The sequence below is a fragment of the Tetrahymena thermophila genome (genome assembly GCF_000189635.1).
Source record: "Tetrahymena thermophila SB210 genomic scaffold scf_8254500, whole genome shotgun sequence".
NCBI classification, from domain to species: Eukaryota; Ciliophora; class Oligohymenophorea; order Hymenostomatida; family Tetrahymenidae; genus Tetrahymena; species Tetrahymena thermophila.
In genome coordinates, this window is record NW_002476275.1 from 78 (window position 1) to 13,242 (window position 13,165).

A 13,165-nucleotide genomic window follows, 5' to 3' on the forward strand; every position below is an offset into this window, starting at 1 on the left:
GCCTTGTGCACCAATTTAATTGCTACTATTTAAATATTCAATAAAATACTATTATTTAGAAGTAAAAATATGCACTTACTAAGATAGAAATTAACAAATAAAAAAATATTTGAAATTTAGATAATAACGAAAACAAATTTAAAAAAATAAATAAATCAAATAAAATGCTAAAAAATCTAACTTTAATGTTTTTAATTATCTTTTTTTATATTCATAAATATAAAATCGCAAACAAAAAAATTGTTTTTACCTGAGATATAGTGTTAAATCTTAGAGATTAATATTATTACTTAAACCTAGAACTAAACCTTTTACACCCTCACCACTAATTTAGTTGTTACTTTTTTTTAATTTAACAAAATATTATTATTATTGAGAATGAAAAAAGAAAGAACAATAAGAAATTAATTATCCTAGAAAAAGTTAAAAATAAAAAAAATATATTAACTATGGGGGGAGGGGTGCGTATTTTCAATTATATTCTAATCAGGAAAATTAAAAATTGTCTTATTCTAACACAAAGTTTGTTTTTTTTGAGACTTTACCTCACCCTCTACCCCCATAAGAAGAAAGCATAACAGTAATTAAAAAAAAGTTAGCAAATAATGTTTTATTATTTTAAATTCACTTTTATATGAATGAAATATTTATCTTAATAAAAAATATAAAATACTTTACTTAAGATTAAGTTTCAATTATGAAATATTTGTGCATTTTGCTAAATTAGAACCTAATATTAAAGCACCCTTTTCACCAATTTTATTGTCACTTTTTAAAAAATATTTATATTATATTTTCAAAACTAAATAGCACAATTTAAAATAAATAAATAAACTGCTTTTACAAGAGAAATAGTGTCAAATTTGAGAGATTGGTGCAGAATTCTAAAGCAGAGCCTAACCCTTATACACCTTAGGCACCAATTGAATTATTACTTTTTTAGATATCCAATCAAATTTAATTAATTAAAATTAATAATGAAGAAAGTTTATATTAAAAAATTAGTACTAAATTAAGAAATAAATTAATCTTGCTTTTAATAATTTTTTTATCTATAAATATAATAAGCTAAATTAAAAGAATTTTTTACCTGAGATCAATTATTAAATTTTTTAGTTTAATACAGTTTGCTAAAGCATTTCCTAGATTTACTGCACCCTATGTACCAATTTAATTGAAACTTTTTAAATATTCAACAAAATTTAATTAGCTAAAAGGAAAAATTAATTAACAATAAATGTAAAAATATGAAATTAATAAACAAAATATATATTAATTAAAAATTAAAAACTAAAAAATAAAAAAATGAATGAAATTTTTTAGAATAAAGACAACTAAAGCTAAAAAACTCAAATTAAAAGATAATAAATAAATTTAATTCAATAATTTTAAATTTATTATATTTATATTTAAATTTCAAACAAAAAAAAATAATTTCTTTACCCAAGATTAAGGTTAAAATTTTCAAGATTAGTACAATTTGCGAAAGCTTTACTTAGGCTTGATATTTCTTCATCACTGATTTGATTTCCACTTTTTTTAAATATTCAATTTAGTATTATAAGTTAAAAGGAATAAAAAAAGAAATAAAACAAAAATGAATTTTAAAAACTAAAAAATTTAATTTACTTATTATCAAAATCGACGTGAGTATGAGATTAAAGCTAAGACTTTAAAAACGTTTATATATATAAAAGTAAATTTAAAGAACAAAGTAAAAGATAGATAATTACATCTTCTAGTTTCCTAAAATAATTTTTTTATTAAATCATTTATTATTTATTCAAAATTGTTGAATTACAAAATTTTTAATGTTTAATTAATTATAAAAATATTAAGATATTTATTTAATTTGATTAAATTTGATAAGTAAAAATAAATATTTAGCTTTATTAAGGAAATAATTAATATTACTATTTATTGTGAAGCTAAGGTAAATAAAAATTATTAAATTCCCTTTTTTTAATATATTAATTATTTTTCTTTTATTTAATTAGAATTTATTTTTTTAATATATCAATTTTAAATTTTAACATGATTTATATTAATAGAACGATACAAATATTTATGTATTTAAAATGTTTTTTTATTTTGTATAAAACAAGTAAAATATTCATGTAATCATTTTTAACATAACAAATCTTTTGATTCGCTTCAAATGCCTATTTAAAGATACTATACTTTCCTATCCAATATAATTCTATCTATGAAATTTTAATTTAAAATAAATAATTAGATACAATAAATATCTTTCTATTAATTTTAAATATTAAAGTTAGAAATCTGAAGAATTTAATGATAAAATAAGTTAAAAAAGTAAATTTTAATAATAATTAACTAATATACCCTAAATTTAAACTTATAAAAATCATGTTTTAACATACTCTTAAGCTTTCTCCAAAATCATCTAATCCTTCACTTGTCAAATTATTCAAACTAAAAATATACATTTTAAGAAAATTGTAAGAAAACTTAAATAAAAATAAATAAATATAGTTTATTATCTAAGAATTATTTAATTACAAAAAATTAATTAAATAACCAAATCAAATCTAAAAAACATTTATACTAGAAACTGAGATTCAAAGATTGTATTTTTGGGCATTTTTCTAAACAAAGACCAATATATTTTAAACTTTGATTGTCGACTAAATTCCAGCTATAAAAATAGAAGTTTTTATAAAATATATATTTAAAATTAATAATAATTAATCAAAAATAGCAAATAAATTAATAAAATATTTTGCTAATTAGTACTATATTAATTATGTTTAATTATTTTATTGTTTGTTTATCTTTATATTAATTTAAAAATCAGTTTAAATAAAATTAAAAATTACTTAAGATAAAGCTACAAAAATGTAATATTCTGACATTTTTCTAAGCTAGATGCCAAATTTTTTATTCCTTCTCTACAAAGATTATTACGACTTAAAATATAATAATATGTTTTTTATGAATTTAAAGAATATTTTTTAAAGCAATTAAAATTAAATTGATGATTAATTTAAAATAAATTATTATTACTTTAAGTTAAGGATTAAATAGCTTATATTTTAGCACTTTTCTAAGCTCAATCCTAAATATTTTACTCCTTATTATTGAATATTATTTTATCTATGTATATTTTATAATTATTTTAAGAATTAGGATTTATATTTATTTGTACAAGATAGATGAAAATTTTTAACTCTAAATGTAAAATAAATAGTTTTTAATAATAATATTTTCTATTAATAAATAAAGTTATAAAAAAACTTTACGTCAAGTTGAGATTCAAGTGTTTTATATTCTGGCAACTCTCTAAACTCATAGATAAATATTTTATTCCTTACTCAAAAAGACTATTCTAACTTTATAAAAGCATAAATATTTGTTTATATAAGCAATAAAGTTATTGAAGTTAATCAATTAAGTAGGTAAAGTTTATTTTTAATAAAATTATTTTATTTAATTACGATAAATCTAGATTTAAAGTAGTGATTTGTTTACACTTTTCTAAGTTTATTCCAATATTTTATGCACCCTCAGAGTTTATCAAATTATTACTAAAAAATTTGTAATTTATATTTAATAATGAATAAATTAATTATCATTTTTTTAAATAATTTTTTAATTTTAAATTTAATAATATTACTTAAGTGAAATACTTAATGAGGTGATTTTCTTCAATTTTTCTAAACTTTCTTAAATATATGATGCTCCTAATGTTCCAACTTCATTATCTCTATATTTAAAAATATGAATGATATTTGTTTGTATTATTAGCAATTAACTATAATTAAATATAAAGTAATTAATTAATTTTGCTTATAAATATTAATTTTCATTTATATTATCTTCATATTTTATTGTTTTTGTTTTAAAATTAATTATGTTAAGTGCTCAATAAAATTACTTTAAGCTTATATTCAAGCACTCAAGATTTTCTAATTTTTCTAAGCTTTTACTGATATATTTTGCTCCTTCTATTCCTATTTTATTATTACTATTATAACTCATAAATATTAAGTCTTTATTAAATTTATAATATCTATGAAAATAAATATTCTTAAAAACCTACTTTAATACAAGAATTAAATTAGCAATATTTTGGCACTTTGACAAACTCATTCCTAAATTTTCTAACCCTTCTTAGCCAAAATCATTGTTACTTTAAATAAATTAAATAATATTAAAAATTACCTTAAAAAATGCAATTAAAAAGTTTATAAAATTAAAAAGATTTAAAATAAAAATTTTATTCTTACTAATTTTAAAATAATTAATAAAATTACCCTAAATCGAGGTTTAAAAAGGAAATATTCTGGCATTTTTCCAAGCTCTTCACAATATTTTTTAATCCTTCTGCACTAAGATTATTTTTGCTTTTTTATTTATTTTAATTAAATTTAGTTTTATATTAATAATATATCTGTTTGTTTAAGTAAATAATCAAAAAATAATTTATTGAATTCCTTTCAATTTTATATAAAAATCATTTGTTTTAAAATAAATTACTAAAGTTTAAGACTCAAATAAGTTAAATTTTGGCATTTTTCTAAGTTTATTCCTATATTTTTAGTTCCTTCTTCTCCAAAATAATTCTGACTAGTTAAATATTATTTTAATAATTAATTATTTGTTAAATCTGTGATTTAAATTAAAATAATTCATTATTAAAGTCATTTTTTTCTAAACATTTTTATTAATTAATTTTTAAAGCCTATTTTATAAATTAAATTATTTACACATTTTTGAAATTCTTTTTATTCTAATAAAATTAAAATCGATTTTTATAGATTTAAAATGTAGTTTATTTGTAATTATTAATAGATTTTGTATAATTTCTGTTAAATAAATATTCTACCTAAGATCGATTTTTAGAGTATCACAATCAATTGCTTAAATTATATCGTCAATTTTGTTAACACATAAAATTCTATTTTACACACTTATTTGTTTTAGGCAATTCTCATCTATTTCAAAGGTATTTAACTCTGATAGTAGATCAACTATATTAATATCATTTTTTAAATCTATCATTTTAGTAATAATCTTGTTTAAGAATAGAATATGTTATGAGTTATTTAGGATTGGTAAAACAGTAAATATATTCTGAGTTTTCAAAGCTATCTATTCATTTACAGTGAGGGTCCTTTAAAGGAAGCATTCTAAAAATATTAAACCTAATGAGAATAAATCAACCTTATTTCATAAAATTAAAGTACAATAATTAAATATTTTATTAAATTCCTTTAATATTAGATTTGGATATTATAATAGAATTGTAATAAGTAATAGTCTTAATAGCCAATTTTAAAGTAAATGGAATAACCAAATAATGCTTTGATAAGATTAAGAATTTACCTTTTTTGTAATTTTATCATTTGGTTAGCTCCCAAAAAAGATGTTTGATAGATCATAATCTATTTATTGCATAAATTTGATTTTAGAAATTAGTAATAATTAATAATCAAAAAACCTATAAAAAATTGATTTCTTTTCTTGCAGTACAAGATATCCTTTGCTAATATAGTATGTTAAACAATATCCTTTTCCATTAGAATGCACAGTCCTTTTAAAATTTGGTAGGAAATCGCTTAAATTTATTTGTGATTCAATTCATTTAGTTCCAAAATATTTGATAAGTTACCTAGTATTTTATTTGTGTTAATATATTATATATCATGCTTATTTATTACAATAACAATGCTCAATAACAATAGCAGCTAATCCTATTTTTATATCTTGAAAATAATCAAGAATCTTTAGTACGTATCTTTGGTCTCTAAGAGATTAAATAAGGTTTAATTGGTAATTGTAAACCTAAATATCCTTTTATCCATTTAGCATTTTAAAAATCTTTATCGCAACGCAGCATTAAAACTTCTAAGAAAATGCTATAATTTCTGAAGAAAAGTCTGTTTTTGACATAATCTTTACATATTCATAATTATTTTTTTAGAGAAAATCTTTATGAAGGTCTTCCTCTGATTTTGGTATTGAGTTACCCATTTATTTTTTAATATTATTTACCAATAAAATACTTATTTATTTATTTAATTTCAATTAAAAATATTTGTTTGTTTTTAAATATTAATTATTATGTTTGATTTTTTGTTCTACTAGATTTCTAAGTTAAAAAGATAGAGTTAAGAATTTAATAAAGATCAATCATTATAAGGAGTAATAAAATCATGATTTTATTACATCATTTATAATTATTTAGTTTGATTGTGTCCATTTAATACTTTACAAAGTCAATTATTACTGACAATAAAAAATAAAAACCGTTTTTTAATTTTCATTCTCCTTTCTGAATACTTTTTAATTTATATAATTTTGAACCTATCAATAAACATAGATAAATTAATAAATGGCTAATTAAAGTTAAATAATATTAAAAAGTAATAATTTGTGACAAAGACTGTATCTAAAGATTAATCAGATTGATAGAATATAAAATTTATTAAAAAATGGAATATTTCTTTGTAAGAATATTTATTATCAAGATGCAAAGCAAAATTAATATTAATCTGATGGAGATATCAATGTTATCTAATATTATCTAAGTAGATAATTTATTTGTATAGAAAATTAATATCTAATCTAATTTATTATTTTCTCAATCATAATCTATTATTTTTGCTTAATTACTGTTTTTATGTTCATTTATATAACAAATATAATAAAAATCTGAAATTATTTAAATAAAATCGCATAGATAGGTCAACTGTCATATTAAAATAACATGAGAAAAGTGATAAAAATGCATGATATTGAGAGGAAAAACAATAAATTTGTATTATATAAATATTAAATTCAAAATTAGTTTAAAAATAAAATAACATGTTGATCAAAATAAAAATACTAATTGATCATTTAATTTTATAAATATTTTGAATAAAATTATCTATTCAAATTCTTTTTCGAATCAAGATTTCTTTCTTTTTTCTTAAAAGTCAGATGATATTCAAAATTTGCTTTTTGACTATGATTAAAGGTTCTTAATTATGATATGAGACATTCATGTGTTTAAAGGAAAAATTAATTATTTGAAACAAACAACATTATCAAAATCAATGTTTTAATTTTTAAAATTTTAAAAATGAGTTATGGTTAAAGCAGATTCATTTAAAAAATTATAAAAAAAGAAAAGTTTTGTAAAATAATTAATTGTTAGAATTATTTATTTTAATATTCTATTTTATAAAATTTAATATTAGAATAATTAAGAGATTCGTTTAAATTATTTGCTAATTAAATAAGTAAGTTGGGTCTTTTAGATCATAAATAAATTAAGGTAATATCTAAATTTTAACAATTTTTGATATGAAGTGTTTTATTAGTTGCTACCTACCTACTTATTTATGAATTTATTTGTCTTGTTTTTTAATTTATTCTTCATTTTGAATTTATTTTTTATTATGCTAATCAATTTGCTGATTTATTAATTGATAATAATCAAATTATTTATTTATTTGTATTAACTTTTGCTATTTAGGAATAAGAATATTAAATTTGATAGATTAATAGATAAGTTATGAGCGAACTCTATATTTGGGGAGGTATCATCAATTTATTTTAGTTGATAAAAGACAAGAAGGCAATAAAATTATTTATTAATAGATACAGAGTTCTTGACTTTCAAAGAAGAAAATTATTACAACAATGTGCCATTTTTGCTTAACTACCAAATTTAGATTGATTAAATTTGCATTTCAAATTAATTTGCGCTTCTACTTGATGGTAATTTAAAAATAGGGATTAGAAAATGCTTTAAATGATATTCTTTAAAACAGAAAGCAAAAAGGTTTATATGATAAATAATAGCGATATCAAAGACAGTGTGGGAAAATTGCAAATTATCGATGATCTCAGTGATATTGATTCAATATATGTATCTCCCTCGAATGAATGCTTTGCCATTTCGAGTAATTGTTTAAGGAATTATTTATATAAAAATAAACAAAATAAGTAGGATGAGTCAATATTAGATGATAAATCCTTGCAACAAATTAGAAACAGATAAGAATTCAATTACATTTCTTTTAAATTACAAAGGTTTAGGAGAAGTTTATACTTGGACACAGGAAAATTAGCAACCAAACAAGCTAGATTAATTATCAAGAGTTAAAAAAATTGGAGTTCAGTATTATCTAAATGATTTAGGGTAGCTACTTGATCGAAAAAATCAATAAACGATAAGATAAACTAATAAGTTGTATATTATAGACTTTTCAGATGAAATAGAAAACTAAACCATATTATTAACAGGTAATTTAATATTATATCAATAAAATAAAATGTTGTTTTAAGCATATTAGTTTAAGTATATTGTTAACTAAATATATCAAGGAAAATACTTTAAAAATTGAGTTATTCTTTAAAGTTGGGTTTGAAAGTTAAAAACAAGCAATTAAATTAAATTAAAATAATGAAAAGAGAAAGTCTTAAAGTAGATTAATTTATGGCAAAAGATCATTTAATTTGCATTAATAAATTGTTAAATGAGTAAAAATTATCAAATCCATTCAATGACTTTGATTTTACTTTATTCAGTTTAATAGAATAATTTAATATTATGAATTTTAATTAAAAAATGTATTTTCTTCCTTTAAGAAAATTATAAATTATACATTCTTACAATGAGGATGAGCACTAAATAATAGCTATTAGAATTTATTAGTCATCAATCAAAAATATATTCAAATATTTTTTGAATTTAAATTAGATGAAAACGAAGTTTTCTTGTTGAAGAATAGCAACTAACTTGTAAAAATGGAGTTTAAAGATAAGATTACTAAAATATGCTCTGGCTTTAACACTTTTGCAGTAATTAATGCTAAAAAATAATTATTTATTTGGAATATCAATGAAGATCCTACAGAATAAAAGATTTAAGGTAAATGCAAAGACATCTCAATAGGTTTAAACCATTTAGTCTGTCTAGACGAAGAATAGCAATTATGGGTGAAAGGAAAGTAAAATGAAATTAATATAATTATTTAGCAAGTCATTCAATTAATTAATTATAGAAATAATAAAGGATAGCTTGGTGTCGGAGACTATATAGATAGAGAAGAGTTCCATAAGTAAAATGTAATCTAAGGAAATATTGGTAAAGTATTTTGTGGCAAAAATTGTGTGTTTGCTATTGGAAAAAACATCAGTTTAAAGAGTAAAATCATTTAATAAAATTTAAAACCAAATTAAATTGATTTTTTTAATTAAATAGCTTAAGTTAGAAAATCTCTCTTGAAAACTGAATTTGTAAGAATTTAGAATAATTTTGAGAAAAAATTGTTTATTAAGTACTCAAAAATAAGATTAATTTTATGTCATTTTATTTGAACATCAACGAATATTTACTTAATCTTGCTTGAACAAATTATAATTCAAAATTAATTAGAAATACATAAATGAAATGGATGAGATTATCGAGGAATTGAGGCAGAATAAAAAAGACATGTAGGATAACAATGTAAAGCTAAAGGTTTATTACGATGAAATAGAAAATTTAAAATAGAAAATAAAAAAATAATCAGAGATTATTGTAGCTTAAGAAAAAGGTAGATTTTGAGTTTTAATATTTTATTATATAATATTTTTATAAAAGAGAATTCTGATGTGAGAAAGGAAAATAAAAGATTAGAGAAGTTAAATAAAGAGCTTTTGCAGTTTAAGGTAATATATTTAAGATAGTAATTAAAAATTAATCAAAATGATAAAAATAGGAGAAGTTTGATATTGGAAATACCAGTGATATTTTGGTAGAGAATGAAAAATTAAAAATATAAGTTTAGGAATTAGAGCACAAACTCAATCTTTAGTTTTAGAACAATAGCATTTTAAAAAATGTTCATAATTAAAATGTAATCAATCTTATGAAAGACTCTGCTATATCGCCTATGCATGGATTTAATTAATAATCTCATTTTTAGGAAGAATAGCTTAAAAATGAGAAATTCTTAAAGGTTACTATTATTGAACTCGAAAATACTGTAAAAATATCATTTAGTTTTATAAAGTTAAATATTTATAATTATTATAATTAATTATTTAGTTGCAATAAGAAAGGAAGAAGTCAGTGGGATTAGAGAAAGAATTGCAAAACTTAAAAGTTTAGTTTGAAAAAGAAGTTGTAAATGAACTAAATGAATTAGATTAGCTGAATGCTTCTTTGGTGAACCAAGTAAAGGCTAAGGATTAAGAAATTATTTAGTTGAATTAAATTATAAGCAAAGAGAGAGCTGAAATGAATCAATTATAACAGAAAATTTAATACTTCGAGTCTAATTATTTTTCATTCAACTAGAATGACTAACTAAATAACAAAGTTTCTTAGTCGAATACTAAATTATTATAGAATCAATTAGCAAATACTGATTATTTATCACCAAAATAGAACTAAGTAGAATTAATTAATTAGTGTTGATTTTTATTTCAATTTAAGTTTTTAATAGGTCATCTAAAATAGCAATAGAAGTTAAGGGAATTAATACTTTGAATCATCAAATAAAAAAATAATAAATACAGCAGAAAAAATCAGAAATAAAGATGAAAATGAATTTTCATCAAAAAAAATCTAAGATGAAAGTGTTTTAGTCCAATCCATTTAAGGATTGCTAACCGAAATACAAAGCTTAAAAAAAACAAAAGATAATCAAAATCTAGAAACAAATCACGGAAAGTAATTAAATCAAGTATAAAAGTTTAATCTTCAAGAAAATAGAGATCAAGTCATAGATTTACAAGTAAATTCTTATTAAAATTGTCTAATCTTATTTAAAATTTTAAAGGCAAGATTAGATGAAAAAAATTAAGACATTAGCAAACTCAAAGAAGAAAATGAAAAGTAAAAATCAGAAATATTAGAACAAAAAGCTTAAATCATCAAATTAAAAGAGAAAACTTTGTACTTGCAAACAAAAGTAAAAATCAAAATAATTTTACAAATTAAAAAAAATGATATTTTTTTTAAATGATTTTGAAAATAAATTTTTAAAAATTTATGATGAAATTTTAAAGCTTTTTTTGATAATGTAATGATTAATATATTGTTTAAATGAATAGATTTAAGTAATAGAGTAGAAAAAAGAATAATATAGATAACAAGTAAAATAGAGTAATTAAATGATTTCAAATAGCTAATTCAAAAACCAATAATTAAGAGAAGTTAATTTATTTGATTCTGGGTAAATACCTCAAAATGAGGATAAGAATGACTAAGAAGCTGAAAATATCTTTTCAAATAAAAAATAGCTTTAAAAGAAGCTTTCGGATTCTTAAAATAAATTTTATGTCCCTGAACTAACCCCTTAATAAAAGACACTTGTTGAAAGAATTAAATTGATGAACTAAGGATAAGGTAAAAATACACTTGAAAATGATAGCGTTGCTCATCATAATTAATATCAGTAATTCAAGAGCATGTTAAGTTCTCACAGAGGCTCACTGAGCAACCATAAACAAAACTCTTTGGGCAATTTAAATCAATTCATTCCGAATATTCCTTCACTATCTTCTAATAAATCAAATTTACTTCTAAGCAACTATAACTAAGATGATTAATATTAAATATCTAAAACTCGCTATTCAAATAATAATGCAAATGCTAATTTTGACATTTAAATAAACTAAGACTCTTCAGATTTCAATAAATTAGATTAATATAAAATAAATTTCTCATCAGTTACTTCTCCTGCATAAAAAAAACACAATCTATAAACATTTTTATCAAGTGGTAATTAATAAGGTTCAAGTCTTTATTAAAATTATAACAATTCAGCATTCAAATTTACAAGTGAGTTTAATTCTCCTAAAACCAATAATATGATGAGACCCAGCAATTAATCAGCAATACAGTACTCAACTACTTAAACTAACTTCTATAAGTCTGAAAATAAAGTAACTCATTTATTTTTCAAATTTTAAATCTAAATTCTTTACTGATTATATCCTAATAAATAGATTCCTGTTGATGATTTTTCTTAGTCTCAATTCTTACAAGGGTAATGTTTAAAAAATGTTTTTCTTCAATCCTATTGATTTTTAGATATATTATAAATTATAAATTTTTTTAAAAATGAAAACTAAAAATCCATATCCTCTAAATACTTATTGAATATTTAATTTATTTAATTATAGAGACGATACTTCTAGGATGTTAAAATAGAAAAAAATAAATGGATATTTAATTTAGTAGTAATATACTCCAGCTCAATAAACAAATACAACTAGTACTTCACCAATCAATAATATAAATTTTAATCCCTATCATAATTTTACAGAAACAGAGACATCGGAAGAGACAGCCAAGTAAAATAATAAATTATTAAACAATTCTTTTAGACAAAACAATATTGTTTACTTTAATTTAGAATTTTTGATTATATAATTTAAAATTAAGTCTCTTTTTTAGAATATAAAATAAATTAGAAAATGATATTGGAAACCTTAAAAAGCTAATGAGTGGATTAAAAGTTAAAACAGACTAAGTTTTAAAAGAAGTTCTTAGTGATATTTGAAATAATCAATAATTATATTATTAAATATATAAAATTAAGCTATTAAATTTCAATAAATATATTGACTATTTATTATATATACATTATTTATATCTAATCAAATTTATTTTATAACTTACACTAAACAGTTTTTAAAAATTCAAATCTATTTTATGCTTATCAAGTAGAGTTTGTTTTTTTTCTCATTTTATTATTATAATAATCTATTCATCTATTTTTAAATAGAAATTATAAATTTTTGATCAAAGTAACTCAAAAAATAAGAATGTCTTTTTTTCAAGTGATATATAAAGAGTAAAGTAAATAAAAAAAACCTAGTTCGTTTTGTAGCACCATTTTTCTATTTTTAAATTTACACTTTATTTTTTTATAAATGATAAAATAGAGAAAATATTTTGAAGAACAAAGTTGTTCCATTAGGAGAGTTTTTATAATCTTTGAATAAAACGAAATGCCAAGCTTTTAACTTTTTTTAATGGGATAAATGTGATTTTTATTATCAATGATAGTTGAAAAAGACGGAATTCAAGCTTCTCAATCAATAAATGAGAGATTTTTGATGTGATTTCTTTAGATTTAAAAAAAATCACTTCTGATCTATTATTTGATATTATAAAAATTAGCTGAAAATTAGCTTGTTTTATTTATTAGCG

At 19.8% G+C, this 13,165-nt stretch overlaps 2 protein-coding genes across 2 annotated transcripts; one reads left to right on the forward strand and one right to left on the reverse strand. All coding sequences in view use genetic code 6, as the record gives it.

Annotated features, from left to right (window-relative positions):
* Positions 1 to 250: 250 nt before the first annotated feature.
* TTHERM_01277450 (kinase domain protein) lies at positions 251 to 5,997 on the reverse strand (the record flags this gene model as incomplete). Its single annotated transcript, XM_001029832.3, has 20 exons — positions 251 to 340; positions 679 to 768; positions 845 to 934; positions 1,091 to 1,180; positions 1,444 to 1,533; positions 2,347 to 2,436; positions 2,570 to 2,659; positions 2,841 to 2,930; positions 3,028 to 3,117; positions 3,264 to 3,353; positions 3,459 to 3,548; positions 3,638 to 3,727; positions 3,899 to 3,988; positions 4,064 to 4,153; positions 4,278 to 4,367; positions 4,501 to 4,590; positions 4,850 to 5,187; positions 5,350 to 5,408; positions 5,465 to 5,635; positions 5,685 to 5,997. Coding segments are annotated over 20 exons (2,321 nt in total), but the record flags the coding sequence as incomplete, so codon positions are not given.
* A 1,528-nt stretch (positions 5,998 to 7,525) lies between these two features.
* TTHERM_01277470 (hypothetical protein) lies at positions 7,526 to 12,512 on the forward strand (the record flags this gene model as incomplete). Its single annotated transcript, XM_001029834.2, has 17 exons — positions 7,526 to 7,550; positions 7,612 to 7,731; positions 7,785 to 7,916; positions 8,047 to 8,259; positions 8,717 to 8,966; positions 9,021 to 9,163; positions 9,221 to 9,255; positions 9,395 to 9,554; positions 9,602 to 9,669; positions 9,720 to 9,986; positions 10,049 to 10,396; positions 10,449 to 10,739; positions 10,785 to 10,916; positions 11,059 to 11,892; positions 11,956 to 11,996; positions 12,133 to 12,303; positions 12,407 to 12,512. The coding sequence occupies 17 exons, from the start codon at positions 7,526 to 7,528 to the stop codon at positions 12,510 to 12,512; spliced, it is 3,336 nt and encodes a 1,111-aa protein (XP_001029834.2).
* Between the last annotated feature and the right edge of the window lie 653 nt (positions 12,513 to 13,165).